Source organism: Lipotes vexillifer, unplaced genomic scaffold (assembly GCF_000442215.2).
Source record: "Lipotes vexillifer unplaced genomic scaffold, Lipotes_vexillifer_v1.1 scaffold520, whole genome shotgun sequence".
NCBI lineage: Eukaryota > Metazoa > Chordata > Mammalia > Artiodactyla > Lipotidae > Lipotes > Lipotes vexillifer.
In genome coordinates, this window is record NW_006784004.1 from 372410 (window position 1) to 388225 (window position 15816).

General features: G+C 40.4%; 1 protein-coding gene across 4 annotated transcripts in view; it reads right to left on the reverse strand.

The window, feature by feature from the left end:
• Positions 1-15816, reverse strand: part of MYPN (myopalladin) — an 82394-nt gene that overhangs the window by 4337 nt on the left and 62241 nt on the right. For all 4 annotated transcript variants that reach the window (XM_007456469.1, XM_007456468.1, XM_007456470.1 and 1 more), the window contains 7 exons: positions 10796-11017; positions 9324-9473; positions 8104-8186; positions 6791-6917; positions 5367-5574; positions 3632-3797; positions 303-436 (listed from right to left, as the gene is read on the reverse strand). In XM_007456469.1, coding sequence (XP_007456531.1) covers positions 303-436; positions 3632-3797; positions 5367-5574; positions 6791-6917; positions 8104-8186; positions 9324-9473; positions 10796-11017 — 1090 coding nt within the window. The remainder of the gene's footprint in view (positions 1-302; positions 437-3631; positions 3798-5366; positions 5575-6790; positions 6918-8103; positions 8187-9323; positions 9474-10795; positions 11018-15816) is intronic.

Below are 15816 nucleotides of genomic sequence, written 5' to 3' on the forward strand. Positions count from 1 at the left end.
AAAGAGTGTACAAAAGCCTGAGGTGACTAGGATAAAATGACTTAAAAAATCCATCTCTTAAAGCACTAAAATATGATCTAACCAATTCATTTATGAAAACATACTACACCTATCCTAAAAGAAAAAAGATTTTTTTGGCCACGCTGTGCGGCTTGCGGGATCTCAGTTCCCGACCAGGGACTGAACTGGGGCCTAGTCTGTGAAAGCGCTAAGTTCTAACCACTGGACAACCAGAGAATTCCCCCCCAAAAGATTTTTAAGCTACCTGTCACACACAGATCAACCGATGCCATTATACTTACCGTATATATCCAACCTGGCAGTGCATGACACGATGCCGGCTTCATTCTTGGCTGACAATGTGTACCATCCAGCGTCTGATTTCTTGGCTGGCTGAATGAGGAGGCAGACATACCCAGTTGTGTCCTGGTGCATGCTGGAGAAAAGATAGAATAGATCCGTATTGTATCTGGGGGCAGAAGCGGCCTTGTCGAGTTTAGGACTCCGGGAAACTTGGGCAAGTCAGGCAGTGCAGGGCTTCTCCTCACCTCCCTGACCCTAGCAGGAGGGAAGGGGATTCAGCTGGAAGCAAGCATCAGAGGCAAACTTGAAGGTGGAAAGAAGAGGGTCGGTAGCCATGGCTGAGACCTGTTCTTGCCCTCTGTACTCTCCTCCCAGGGAGACTCCCACTTGTCACAACCAAAGTACAGAAGAAATCTCTTTCCCGAACCAGGCTGGACATTGCAACAAGAACTTTGTTAAAAAGCTACGGGAAAGTAGACCAAAACGAGAGTCCAGGGATGGATGGACTGTTAGCATGGATGGGGTCTTGTCTTTTCTTCCTTCCTTCCTTCCTTCCTTCCTTCCTTCCTTCCTTCCTTCCTTTCTCCCTCCCTCCCTCCCTCCCTCTCTTTCTTTCTTTCTAATTGAAGCATCATTGATTTACAATGCTGTGTTAGTTTCTGGTGTACAGCAAAGTGATTCAGTTATACATATAACTTTTTCAGATTCGTCTCCATTATAGATTTATTACAAGTTACTGAATATAGTTCCCTGTGCTATACAGTAGGGCCTTGTTGTTTATCTGTTTTATATATAGTAGTGTGTATCTGTTAATCCTAAACTCCTAATTTATCCCTCCGCCCACCCTTTCCCCTTTGGTAACATTAAGTTTGTTTTCTATGTCTGTGGGTCTATTTCTGTTTTGTAAATAAGTTCATTTGTATCATTTTTTTAGATTCCACATATAAGTGATATCATACGATATTTGTCTTTCTCTGTCTGACTTACTTCACTTAGTATGATAATCTCTAGGTCCATCCATGTTGCTGCGAATGGCATTATTTCATTCTTTTTTATGGGTGAGTAATATTCCATTGTGTGTATGTATGTATGTATGTATGTATGTATGTTTGTGTGTGTGTGTGTGTGTGTGTGTGTGTGTGTGTGTATACCACAACTTCTTTATCCATTCATCTGTTGGTGGACACTTAAATTGCTTCCATGTTTTGGCTATTGTAAATAGTGCCACTGTGGACATTGGGGTGCATGTATCTTTTTGAATTAGAGTTTTTGTCTTTTCTGGATATATGCCCAGGAGTGGGATTGCTGGATCATATGGTAACTCTATTTTTAGTTTTTAAAGGAAGCTCCATATGTTCTACACAGTGGCTACACCAATTTATATTCTCACCAACAGTGTAGGAGGGTTCCCTTTTCTCCACACCCTCTCCATCATTTATTATTTTTAGACTTTTTGATGATGGCCATTCTGACTGGTGTGATGTGATACCTCATTGTAGTTTTGATTTGAATTTCTTTAATAATTAGCAGTGTTGAGCATCTTTTCATGTGTCTATTGGCATCTGGCTGTGTTCTTTGGAGAAATGTTTATTTAGGTCTTCTGCCCAGTTTTTGATTGGGTTGTTTGTTTTTTGACATTGAGCTGTATGAGCTGTTTGTATATTTTGGAAATTAAGCCCTTGTTGGTCACATTGTTTGCAAATATCTACTCTCGTTCTGTAGGTTTTCATTTCATTTTGTTTATGGTTTCCTGTGCTCTGCAAAAGCTTATAAGTTTCATTAGGCCCCATTTGTTTATTTTTGCATTTATTTCTACAGTGTTGCCTTGGGAGACTGACCTAAGAAAACATTGGTATGATTTATGTCAGTGAATGTTTTGCCTATGTTCTCTTCTAGGAGTTTTATGGTGTCATGTCTTATATTTGTCTTTAATCCATTTTGAGTTTATTTTTGTGTATGGTGTGAGCGAGTGTTCTAACTTCATTGATTTACATACGGCTGTCCAGCTTTCCCAACACCACTTGCTGAAGAGACTGTCTTTTCTCCATTGAATATTCTTGCCTCCTTTGTCGAAGATTAATTGGCTCTAGGTGTGTAGGTTTACTTCTGGGCTCTGTATTCTGTTCCATTGATCCGTATGGCTGTTTTTGTGCCAATACCACGCTGGGATATCCAAGAGCATGGGATATCTTTCCATTTCTTTGTAGCATCTTCAGTTTCCTTTATCAATGTTTATAGTTCTCAGCATATAAGTCTTTCACTTCCTTGGTCAGGTTTATTCCTAAGTACTTTATTTTTTTTGATACAATTTTAAAATGGATTGTTTTTCTTTACTTTCTCTTTCTGATGTTTTATTGTTAGTGTAAAGAAATGCAACAGATTTCTGTATGTTAATCTTGTATCCTGCTACCTTGCTGAATTTGTTTATCAGTTCTAATAGTTTTTGTATGCAGTCTTTAGGGTGGAGGGGGTATTTCTTAATATATCCATGGGCATGTGCAGCATTTAGCTTAATACAGTTCAGGAGCAAATCAGCATGTTCTTTCCTTCTGTTTTCTCTATGTCCGTAGTTCTTAACTAACCTTGACTGCATATTGCAATCCTAGATAATTACATCAGAATTTCAGGCTGTGACACGTTTCATTAATTTACACTGAAGTGTTAACTCAAGAATATTCTCTGTTCTTGCTTATATTTTACCAGAAAAAAACCCTGACCTATATGTACATAGACTTTTTTAGATGCCCAAATTCTGTAAAACCCAATATTTTCTAGGACAAATTCAGTTTACTGTGAAGAAATAATTCTCAGTAGAAATTTCTGTACATAAGCTGCCTTTGTAGCATAAAACCAGAATGGCAAAGAATGAAGGATGGTTAGGGGAAATTAAGGAAAGCACCCACTTTAAGAAACTGGATCCTTAGTTACTTAAAAAACAGCCATGTAGTGATGGATGGAGAAGGAGTATTACTTTAATATTTTATTTTGTTTTATTTTATTTTAGCTTTTTACTGTCAGAAGGTTTTCTGTGTGCTAATATGACTGAAGACACGTGACAAAAAATAGGCACGATCTTTATAAATTCCTCATACCTTTTTAAGCTTAAAAATTAAGGTTTTAAAACTGTGGGACATCTGTACAATGCACTACCCCTCAGCAACAGAAAAGAATAAATTCTTGATAAGCACAGTAACGTGTGAAACGAATACATTATGCTAAGTGAAAGAATACATTATGCTAAGTGAAAGAAACCAGATTCAAAAGGCTACAGACTTATTTGGGCGGCCTGACAAGCCTCACTGAACTTGACCGAGGTCGGAGCCTGTACCTGATCCTTTCTCTGGTGAAGGGGATGGTCTCATTGTCTTTCTTCCAGTAGAACACAGGTGGAGGCATGCCTATCACCCGGCACTCCAGTCTCACTGGGTGGCCTTCGGGAACACCGCAGTTCTGCAGTTTCTCCAGGATTACAGGCGCTTTCTTCACTTCTTTGGCTGAATGAGAGAAGGGCAGTGCTAGTTTGAAGAGTAAGTGCCTTGGGGTCCCATGCCTCAAACAAATTACAGTTCTGTAATCTAGCAGAGTGAGCACCCACCCACCTTTACCTCTTCTTTAGAACACTTCTCAAGCCTCTTAGTGAAGATCACTGCCTTGATAAAAGCTCCAGAAATGAAACTTTATAAAAAAGAAATGAGGAAACTGTCTGCCTATCTTATGAGGGACTGCACTTAAGGATTTGGGTCACACACATGGGATGCATATGGTAGGTGTGGAATTGAGGGAGTATCTTCTATTGCTCAGCAGTAAATTTTGAGAAACAGTATATTATATGTACTAAATATATCTTTTTTTTTCTTTTTTAGAGGAGTTTATTTTGTAGAAGATATATTAATTTTCCCTCAACTTTTTATCTTGAAAAATTTTATAGCAACAGAAAACTTGAAAGCAGTGTACTATTTAAAAAAAACCACACACACAAATTATGCTTACTAAGGAGGCTTTTTCCCCGCCACAGAACCAATTAAGGCAAAGCTACCTCGTATCTCAGGGTTCCCTACTCCATAGCAAAATAGTGGGAAAAGACTAAAAGCTGCAAATCAACGTATCCTCGCAGAATGAGCTTTTCCTACTCTGTTGGTGAGATGGAATTAAGGATGAGAAAAAGAAAAAAATATACTGAGGAGACAGCTACTAGCTTAGAGAGTGGATTAGCATTCTGAAGCTACCCTGATTTCCTTCAGGGGCCATACGAGGGAGACAGCGGGAGAAAGCCCAGCACAAGATTTCATACATTCTGAAATCTAATTCTGGCTGGACTGCTGCCCCGAGAGGCTGGCACCTCCCAGGTGACAGTGACTTGTCCTTATCTGTGGACATGACAGTGTTTTGTTCACATCATCTTATAAGGTAAGGGTTTGGTTGTTTAGTTACAGATTCAAGTGCCTTGCACCTTCCAGGCACTGAGTCAGACATCAGAGAGACACAGAACGTCAGAATCTCTGACCTCAGAGGCTCATGGTGTCTTCAGGGAGGCAAAGGGCAAGATAGTTACACGGAAGCCACGAGTGCCGTAAGAGTCTCTCCTTTACTAAGTGCTATGGAAACAGAGGAGGATGTAACCTGGTGCATCCACTGTGCCTTTGTGGTGACATTTGAATTAAGTCTTAGAGAATGAGTAGGAGGTTGCTAGGCAAAGAAGGGCATTCCACGCAGAGGGACCACGGATGCAAAGGCATGGAAGCTCGGGGTCGGGGGAGATCCTGGAGTGTTCCAGGAGTGATGAGCTATAGGGCAAGTGACCTGAGTTTAGTGATAGTCAATTAGTAATTACAATGACTACCATTTATTGCAAGCGTGATATACACAAAGTACCATATTATGTTTTTAGCTTACTGATATGTTTTCGAAAGCAACGTAGGAAACACGGCCCTTATTACAGTGAAGGAGAAACTATGATGAGACTCGGTGGGGCAAAGGACTAAGGAATTACATCAGAGGCTCTGCATGTTTCCGCCATAACTTTGGAGGGAGTTATGTTTAGGGGTCCCAGCAGCAAACCTTACCTACTACAGTGAGGTCCAGACTAAAGGAATTCTGCCCGGTTTTGTTGGTAGCAACACAGGTGTAGGTCCCTGCGTCACGTTGAGTGAGCGGGTCAATGAGCAAAGAGTGGACTCCAGTCTCCCTGACCAGCATCTTGTGGGAGGTGTCGGGGAGCACAGGCTGGCCATTGAGCAGCCACGTCAGCTCCGGAGGCGGCAAGCCGCTCACCTAATAAACAACAGGACTGATGAGGCAAATGACAGATCGATGACAGACAGATTTATTTGGTGGCTGAATTCTTCATCCTTGTCTGGCACCGCATCGATAGCAACGGAGCGTCAGTGCTGAGAAACCTCTCCTCAGGAGCATAGGGACAAGAGGGGTCTAGATGGGTGGCCTCATGCATTTAAACCGTATAGTATTTGGACCCCAATTTGGATTATGATTATATTCTAGATTAGAATGAGTAAGAATTAAAAAGCTAAATAGATAGATAAAATAGGCCTGTGGGATCAGTTTCAGAGATATTGCTTACATACCTAATAAGCAACAGGTAGCCAAGAAAGGCACAGACATTAAACCAGTGTTCTCAAAGCTGGCTGTGTGTCATAATCACATGAGGAGTATTTGACAATCCTGATGCCCACTTACTATGTTAAATCAGAATCTTTGGGGGTGGGACCCAGTCATGGGTTTCTTTTAGGCTTTAGGGTGGAAGAAGTTAATCCCAAATATTATTTAGGTAACTAATGAGAGAGCAAGAACCACCTAGAGAAGTGGATTCTATAAACGCGTAACCTTAAGCCTTTACTAATTCGTGTCTAAATCTCCATAGCGTTCTACGTCGTTCGGACAGAAGGGGTGACTTAAGTTACTGTTCATACTGAGAAATATTCATACTGTTCAACTGAACCTAGTTTCTGGTGGAAGAGTTAGAATGTAGACTAGCTAAAGGTGATGGATGTTGAGTAGTATGAGAAACCAGCTTCTGTTTTCATAAACTGCCTTGGAGTCATCTTTTCATGACTATAGTTTTTTCAAAGGCTGTACCTCACAGCAATTCACTTCAAGGTTGCAGAAATCATCCTTATGCCTTTATAGTAATAAAGACTTTCCAGGTACCATATGGAAAATGTCTGAATTACATCACCTCTTTGGTTGTCTTTACAAGCATAGAGTTAACTTGGTACAGTATCAGTGTAATTTTTATTAAGATATAAACACTTAAAGATTTTGTGAAATACTTTTGTCTGGTATTAAATGCTCCAAAAGAACCTTGTGGGGGAAAAAGTGCTCTCTCTCGCTCGCTCTCTCTGTTCCTCAGTCCCCTTTCCCCGAAAAAACAACAACCATAAAACAAATACAAACAAAAATAGGTGCATACAAACAAACAAATACAAAATATGAACAGATTTGGAACCAAGAATGGTGTACTAGAGTCTACCTTACAGTCCAGGCGACAGAGGCGCCCCTCGTGAGCTACCATATCCCCAGGAGCCTGCAGGAAATGTGGTCGGAAAAATCGTTCCTGTAGGGGCTCTTTGTCTCTTTCTTGCGCTCGGGACCTTACTCTAAAACAGCAAGCATGTTCAGGCATTACGCATAGAAACCACTTCAAAACTTATGACAGTATAGACATTTAGGCATGGCTCTCGGGCCTAGAGAAAGATTTTTTTGGGGGGTGGGGGTGGCTGGAGCATGAAGGGATAATAAATAATAGTGTGGAGCTAATGTAAAAAGCAAAGTACTAGGCATCTCACCCACTGTAGGGTTATCTTGTGAGATCTGTAATTAAATAAACAGCCTTTAGCTTCTTTCTCTCTGAAGTCATTCTGGGTTAAGTGACTCAGCTCCCCTTGCCTTGGGTTTGACCAGTTGTTCAGAAATTTCAGAATAAAGAAATTAGTATTCAATCTGAACCTCAAATAAGAGCCAAAAGAGAAGTCCTGTTTATCACCCAGAACAAGGCAGCTGCAATCCCTGTGTCTCTGAGTAATAAAATTTAACCTGGCTAATAAATTATGTCAGACCATTAAAGATGATCATGAACTTAAACTGGTTAAAACTGACCACAGTAACAGCTGTTCTTGAAGAAGAAAAAAAAAAAAAAACTGAACAAGAAGGTAGAGTTGCAACGGTGGTAAAATACTGTATCTGAAACATGGGTCACTATTTTTGTCCCTTTGGTAAGTCTAATGTAATTCATCCATGTCAGCAACTATGAAATGCTTTGCTAAGACTTCGTGGCACCGTAAGACTCGAGAGAAAGCCAGGCTTTTTCTTCTTAGTGATTAGTAAGATGGGAGAGGAGGAAAGTCAGTTGCTGTGTTGGAGACAACTGTTATATTGGAGACAATAACAACAGAAATCTTTTATCAGTATACATACACTCATTAATTGTTTCTGTTTTTTAAAGACAAGGTAATTTAATTCAGAGAGTCTGATTTATATATTATGTGCACAGGTGCTACTGATGGTTGCAATTTTTGAACCATTAAAAGTGTGCCGTGGACCAATGCTTCTCAAATTTAATGCGCCTATGAATTACCTGGGGATCTTATTAAAATGTAGATTCTGATCAGTATGTCTGGGTGGGGCTTGGGATTCTGCATTTGCAACAAGCTCCCAAGTGATGCTGGTGCTGCAGGTGGAGGACTACACTTTAGTTGACAATTTGTAGACCAGATACTTCAGTGCTCATTGTGGTGGGTGGCTGCTTGGGAGGGGCTAGAGAAGGGAGATTCTTACTGTCTTTACCTGTGAGGCTGACTAGCAGCTGTTAGTCGACTTCGAATGGGCAAACCTTGTACCATCAAGTGTCCAGAACAGCTGATTCTCCCCTGAGAAACAGAAAATGAAGGAGATTAAAATAAATAAAAACAATTTTACATTTTTTCAGTACATATACATTCTTATGGACCAGAACATTATGAACTTCTTGGGTAACTATTATGAGTTTTTTTTTTTTTTTTTTTTGAGGGGGGATGAAAACAATATAACTCCTTAAATCACTGTTAATATTCCAGGGGAAACAAATTTTAAGAATATTGTGACTTTCATTTTTAAGTTGAGAAATGAACAGACATAAATGTAAAAAAATTTGAATTCTTGTGCACTTAGCATTATTTGTAGGCACATGCAGAGATCATGGTCAAGTATTTTTATACTTTCCTCAACAGAAGTTATCTTCAAAACTAACATTTTAATAGGAGGAGTGGGTGAGTGGAAATTATAGTTCTGTACCTCCTATTCTAATAGTAGTTGAAGACATTTATTCTGCCATATCTTTAAGGGGAATTTTAAGTCTTGGTCTCTTCAGAAAAGGAAAGTGAAAAATTATGGCTTTCCAACTTTTACCAAAAAAAATTTTTTTTATGAGTGAGGGATATTCACAAGTAATTTGCTTATTCTCTAAAGAACAAAAAATAGCAAATCTTTTTTTCTTTTTTTTTTTTCGGTACGTGGGCCTCTCACTGTTGTGGCCTCTCCCGTTGCGGAGCACAGGCTCTGGACGCGCAGGCTCAGCGGCCATGGCTTATGGGCCCAGCCTCTCCGTGGCATGTGGGATCCTCCCAGACCGGGGCACAAACCCGCATCCCCTGCCATCGGCAGGCGGACCCTCAACCACTGCTCCACCAGGGAAGCTCGCAAATCATTCTTTGATAGAATAATTTGTTGACTCTTCAAGAGAGTCAATGAGTTGATCAAAACAAGATTTACTCCAATAGGTCTGGGGCATATACTTAGTGAATAGATACTACTAATGTCCTTTGACAAAGGCTAAAGGGTGGCGTGACCCATCAGTGGCTAAGTGGTCTTGTAAGTTGTGATACTGTGCTCTAGTTACACAGTCTTTATGCTCCTTATTCATTTTCCTCAGAAATCCTTAGTAACTTGCACTTCTCAAGGTTTATTCACAATGACATGAACCGCTTCTTCCTCAGAGTGCAGTACAGCATGGAACCCTGCGTCTCTACCTGGGGGTTGGCTGCCATGATGGTGTAGTTGCCGTCATCATCGCCGGTGGTGGAGTCAATGTACAGAGAACATGTCCCGTCTCCTTCTCGCCTCATTTTGAAGTGCTCATTTCTTTTTGAAATCTGCTTCCCATCTTTGAACCAGTAAACCTGAAATGAAAAATATCCAAGGAGAATATACACTGTTCTGTACATCTTTTTTTTTTTTGGCTGCACCATGCAGCATGCACAATCTTAGTTTCCTGATCAGGGATGGACCCTGTGCCCACTGCATTGGGAGCGTGGAGTCTTAACCACTGGACCTCAAGGGGAGTCCCTGTTCTGTACATCTTTAAAGGATAATGGTACAAGGAGTAGGATAAGGCAAGGATCGATTGCCATCTCTACAACTAGTAACCCATCCCTTATACAACACTTAGAAAACAATTTTTAAACATATTACAAATGACAGTATAATATGCTCCTCCACTTGTACATATACAATATTTAAGTAAGAAATTATGTATAATTTAGGATTGAGAAAAAGCTTTTGACTATTTTTATTATATTTATAATTACTTAAAAAGCCACCCTAAGGACCAGACATGTCTTCAGAGGCAAAATAATTAAAACCGGGAGCCTGGAACTTTTCCTATTATCCTTTTACAAACTCAAGTCTCCTGAAGTCCGAGATCTCAGGGCCTAGAATAGCTGACCTTACTTGAAAGGATAGGATGGTTTATTATACCAAATGGAATGAGGCCAGGATTCAATTGCTAAATTGCTAAATTTCTCCTCTGACTAAAATTTAAGTATACATAGTTTTCAAGTTAAGTTCTGCATGTATCAAGGAGATCTTTCAAAGACAGGGGAGTTAAAGTACTGGTTGCAGCTGCCCTTCTCTACATTTCCTGGTTACCTAATCATACATACTAACGCCATGTTAATGTTTGTGAAAGTAGAATGGGTAGATTCCCTGCTGTAGACATACTGGGTGTAAATCCTTCTCTCAGCTGACTGCCAAAAAGTCTGGTGACTCATAAGATTTTTCAGCAGCCAGTGATAACGATACGACATTTTCGGCATTTACCAACCTAACGGTAAAAATACAAATATACCTCACTTTGTACAACAGGCAGGCTGTAGATATTCAGCAGATGTCAAATAGAAAGAAAAGTATCAGTTTGGTGAGTTTGATGGTTGAGAGAATCAATAGCCCAAAATAGAGGATCGTAACTAAGAAATTTATTTTCAACTTTTATATAAATTTTAACTTACCCATAACTTATCTGATTTTGTTTTTGCCTGGCTATTTAATGATTCTATTCCTGATTGCATCTTTTTAGTCAGATTACCTGGGCTTTGTTAATTTTCTGGTATTGATTTTCATTCCCTCTGTAGATACTGCACTAGAGTCTGGTAAGACTTTCTTGAAGGCACTGTCTATAGTTTTGCACTGTTGGTTGGCCAACTGGCTGGTCATCTTCCCCTACCTTTGGGACAGGTATCCCAACAATTTTGCAGGTGAATGTCACTGGAGAGCCTTCGGTGACCCGGAAGTGCTTGAGTCTTTTGTCAAAGATGGGAGCAATACACTTGCCCGTGGGGATCTCATCATGTTGGATTTCATCATCTGATTCATCAACAGGGGTGCGTTCCAAGCGAAACTCTATTTCATTCATCAGCCTCTGCTCAAAGCTTGAAATTTTGTACTCCTGTCAAAATGGCAAACATATTTTAATTTCAATTTCTGTGGGTGAGGAAGAATGTGTTCATCAATATAATATGAGGACGAAACTTTTAAGATTCGAATGTTAGATTTACATTGTGGAACCTCAGTAAACCAGGCATGTTCCATTTCCAGTTCCTCATCATGGAGCACTGAAGGAGATTTGTGTTTCTACTACAATCCCAAACTGTCTTAGTGAACCCTGATTCCTCACCTTCAGCGTGGAGCCCCGGTAGAATATTGTAGGTAATGGAATGAAGATGGAATATAATTTTTGTAGCTACTAATAGTGTCCATTTCAATATGTAGAGCTGCCTTTGTGGTATTTTGGCAAAATTATTCTGAACTGCATTCTGATACATGCCTGCATCACCAGCTTCCTGTCTTTACTAGACATTCCCATCTGCATACTTGAGGAAAACTTGTCTTGAATAAATCTCCCTTGACCCCATGTCTGCCTACACTGTGTCTCTGCTGCCCTCACGACGAAGCTATTTGAAATAATTTTCTATTGTTATAGGCTCATTTCCTTGTTGCCTGTTCTGTCACTAACATACTCCAATTAGGCTTGTGTTCCTACAGTTCCACTGAGATTGCTGCTGTCGGGGTCTTCACATTTGCCAGATCCACAGATAAGTTGTCACTTATCTGTTCTTACCTTACCTGACCTCTCAATAGCATTAGACACAGATGGCTACTATCCTTATTTTTGTTTTGTTTTGTTTTGTTGTTTTTCTTTTTTTGTGGTACGCGGGCCTCTCACTGTTGTGGCCTCTCCCGTTGCGGAGCACAGGCTCCGGATGCGCAGGCTCAGTGGCCATGGCTCACGGGCCCAGCCGCTCAGCGGCATGTGGGATCTTCCCGGACCGGTGCACGAACCCATGTCCCCTGCATCGGCAGGCGGACTCTCAACTGCTGCGCCACCAGGGAAGCCCTACTTTATCCTTTTTGAAACACTTTTTTTCTGTTGGTTTCCATGACACCCTACTGGTTTTCCTTCTCTTCCCCTAGCTGGTCCTTATCAGTCTCCTTTACTAGCTCTTCCTCCTCTGCTCTAGGTGATCTCATCCAGTCTCACAGCTTCAGATACCTTCTGTATGCTGATGACTCCAAATCCATGTGTCTCAGCCTGGTCTCTCCCCAGAACTCATATACCCAATGATCTACTCTACATCATGAGAGTCATATACCCACCCGTATACTCTCTGTCATGGCTTGGGTGCCTCATGGGTGCACCCATGGACCAGCTTAGCATGGTCCAAACAACATGCACTTGATTTCTGTCCCCCAGGGAAGATACTCCTACCCTGCTCTTCCCCATCTTTGGAACTGGCACCACTCTTCGTCCATTTGGTTAAGTGGTTAAGCTGGTGTTTCTCACATTACCTATGGTGAAAACCAGATTTTAAAAATAGATTTTTTCAACCTGTACTCTTGTAAAATAAAATAAAAATGAATTACTAGAAAATAGAAAAAGCATGCAGAATTATTATATTCAATAGACAAAATTTCTCTGTCAAATGCTCTAGAAATTTCTTCATGGTTAATTTCAATTTCCATACTTATCTCAAGGTGGAGAGATGACAGCTTGCAGACTGGCACAGGTCTAAGACCACACTTTGAGTATACCAAGTTAACCTAAATCTAGAACTTATCCTGGATTCCTCTGATTCCCTATCCTGCCCTATTCTATCAAGCTTAAATGTCACCTCCCTAAAGCAACTTTCCCAGGCCACTTCATCTAAAGTAACTCCCAATTCTAATTCTCTACAGAGCATGGACTGCTATCTAGTGTTTTTCTTGTTTGTATATTGATTGAATGATTGAATGTATCTAAGCCTTAGAATGTTAGCATCAGAAAAACAGAGCTCTTGTCTGTCTTGCATCCCACTATATCAACCATATATGGAATAGTGAGTGCCTGCTACATGGCAGGTGCTCCATGAGTATCTGAAGAATGAAAGAATACATGAATGACATGGGGGCTATCACTTGTTCCAACACTACTGTATCTTTGAGGAATCTGCAGCCATGTGCTTGGGGTGAGGGTGAGCCCTTTGGTTAAACTTGTGACTCTAGTTAACCATAATTTTATGATTTAGGTAGGCCCCATGGAGATGGTACTAGGATGCCCCTGAAGTGGAATTTGGGAGCACATGGCTGATCTGCATCTGCCCCTAGTCATAGGCAGAGTAATTGAGTTCAGGACTCATGAGATATGTTCTCAAGCCATTAAATCACATCATTCATGTCCTCTAGCTATTGTCTTATACATATCATTGCCTGAATTTGTGCAGAACTGGAACATAGGAAACAAGGACACCAAATGTTTCTTGGTTTTAATTTCTTAGAACCAATTTTAAATCTTCCCTCTCAGCCTCATCTCAGACTGGGTAAACAAAATACACCTACAGCTCTTTCAGGGTAGAAAAATGATTAATCTCCAGTGAAGCATATTAATTTTTAATCAGATAAACAAACTAATTAAAGTAAAAGATTGTTCACTTCTAATTTGAAACCCAATTTAGTTTAAAAGTATTAAGACTATTTTCTACATTTTGGGTTTTTTTTTTTAAAGTTAATACTTAAAGCTTCCAACTATCTACCTATTAGTTTGAACTATATGAAATTGCCATTTTTGAGGGTTAAAAGAGGTAAAATATCAGCAATTTCAAATTATTCAACCTAATACTATACCACGAGTATATTTTCCATAAATACATTAACTAATCCCACAAATTTGAAATGTTTCCTAGTCTTGACAATTTAAAATCCCGTAAGGAATATATTTTTCTTCCTTGTTGAATTGCATTCATGCTCCTAAGTGGGTATTATTTTTCCTTTTAACAAATTTGTTTATTTTTTGGGTGCTTAGGAGTAAAACCACTGAGTCAATTTATTCTCTTACTATGTGAGGTAGGTGCTAAATAGCTTTATTATTTAAAAATAATAGTCAAAAGCATAATTCATATAGTTTGCCAACCTTACACACAGATCCTGGAGTTCAGGATAACCCAGACTTTTTGTGAGGGTGGCAAGAGGTCTTAGCTTCTTATGGCTTCTCATCTTGTTTCATTTAAGTCCCCAAATTCCCAATCCATTCCATACTGCCTCTAGCCACTATTTTAGTGAAATCCTTGCTCCAAGCTAAAGAACCTTCTCTGCAGCTTCTCCTATTGCATGATGGGTGAGGGCTGGTAAGTTCCTGGCTAATTACATTGTCAGAGTTATTATGGGGGGGGGGGAATGAATTCCTGAAATTCTATGTTGAAAGTATGATCTAATTTTTCCAAACAAGTATTACTGTACATTGTGGTAAGTTATGATTATATCTATACTTTAGGAACAAATGGGTGATACGTAAGGCTTTTGAGCACTTGCCTGAGAATACAAATACCACATTGTCTCCATGTATTCCAAACAGCTATTTTTAGGAACTTGATTTTACCAAGTTGGGACCTGATTTTATGGAATTTATAAAGGTTTGAATTGATTTAACCAAAGGAACTATGGAAGCAATATGATGAAAACACGCAGGTTTTGTTTTTCTATAAATGTACACTTATTGGTTACATATTTACTATTCTACCAGTACTACAAGTTGGGAGGTGATGAAAACAGAACACTCAATGAGTTATCTAAAATATACCATTTGTAACTATGTACTGAGGATACAGTTGTATTCTACTGAGGCACCAAGATGAGTTAGGTATCAAAAAAGAAGTGAGTTGGGAGACAAACTATCCTCCAGAAATTTCAAAGCAGGTGCTTAAGGACAGGTTAGATGATTGATATTCTTCACCTTCATCAGAGATACCAAAGAGTCAGGAGGGAGAAAATCCAGTGAGAAGACTTTGGAAAGAGCTATTAATGTCTGTAAGTGTCCCACCTCCACCTCCACCTCTACCCCTAGAGTACCTGCCTTTCACCTCCAGTTTATTGAGAGAGATTAAATAGACCCATTTGTAGTGTTTACTGTTTTCCTCCAGGGGATTGGTATCTGACTCCTGCCTAAGAAATGTTGAGTGAGGAGCAAGGAGGGTTTTTGTTGGTGGGCAAGCTGAAGGTTGCTTTCAGTGGCCCACACTCCTGCACTGTGTCAGGTCAGAGGACCTGTGATGGTTCCTGTCATACACATATGGGCCGCATATGAGACAGAGCCAGTGTGGAGTCAGCTTTTATCTCTCTGTGGCTGGGAAAGGAAGGAGTTGGGAACAGCAGTTAGTGAAGCAGGGGAGGAGGGAGTGAAAAAGAGAGAAGCTGGCCATACTTCCTTCCTGGCTTTAGATTTCCCATTTATAGAGGTCCGTGGGGTGTGCGGTGTGAGGTGTGGATGGGGGCGTTTGTGTGTGGGATCTTATTTTTGAATAAGGATTGGGGTGTTGGTTACCACAAGGACTGGTCATTTTGTATTACTGGATCAAGATTGTATTTTGCAACAAAGTAAATGTAGAACATTATATGAACTAAAATTGGTCAAAATGGTTTTGAGATTACCTCACATTTGAGATTGCCAGGAGAAGGATTATCCCCACTAGATAAACTTAAAGAGATAAAGGGAGAAAAAAATAAAATTGCTTTTAAGATACAATTGTTGGGCTTCCCTGGTGGCGCAGTGGTTGAGAGTCCACCTGCCGATGCAGGGGACGCGGGTTCGTGCCCCAGTCCGGGAGGATCCCACATGCCGTGGAGCGGCTGGGCCTGTGAGCCATGGCCGCTGAGCCTGCGCGTCCAGAGCCTGTGCTCTGCAACGGGAGAGGCCACAACAGTGAGAGGCCCGCGTAC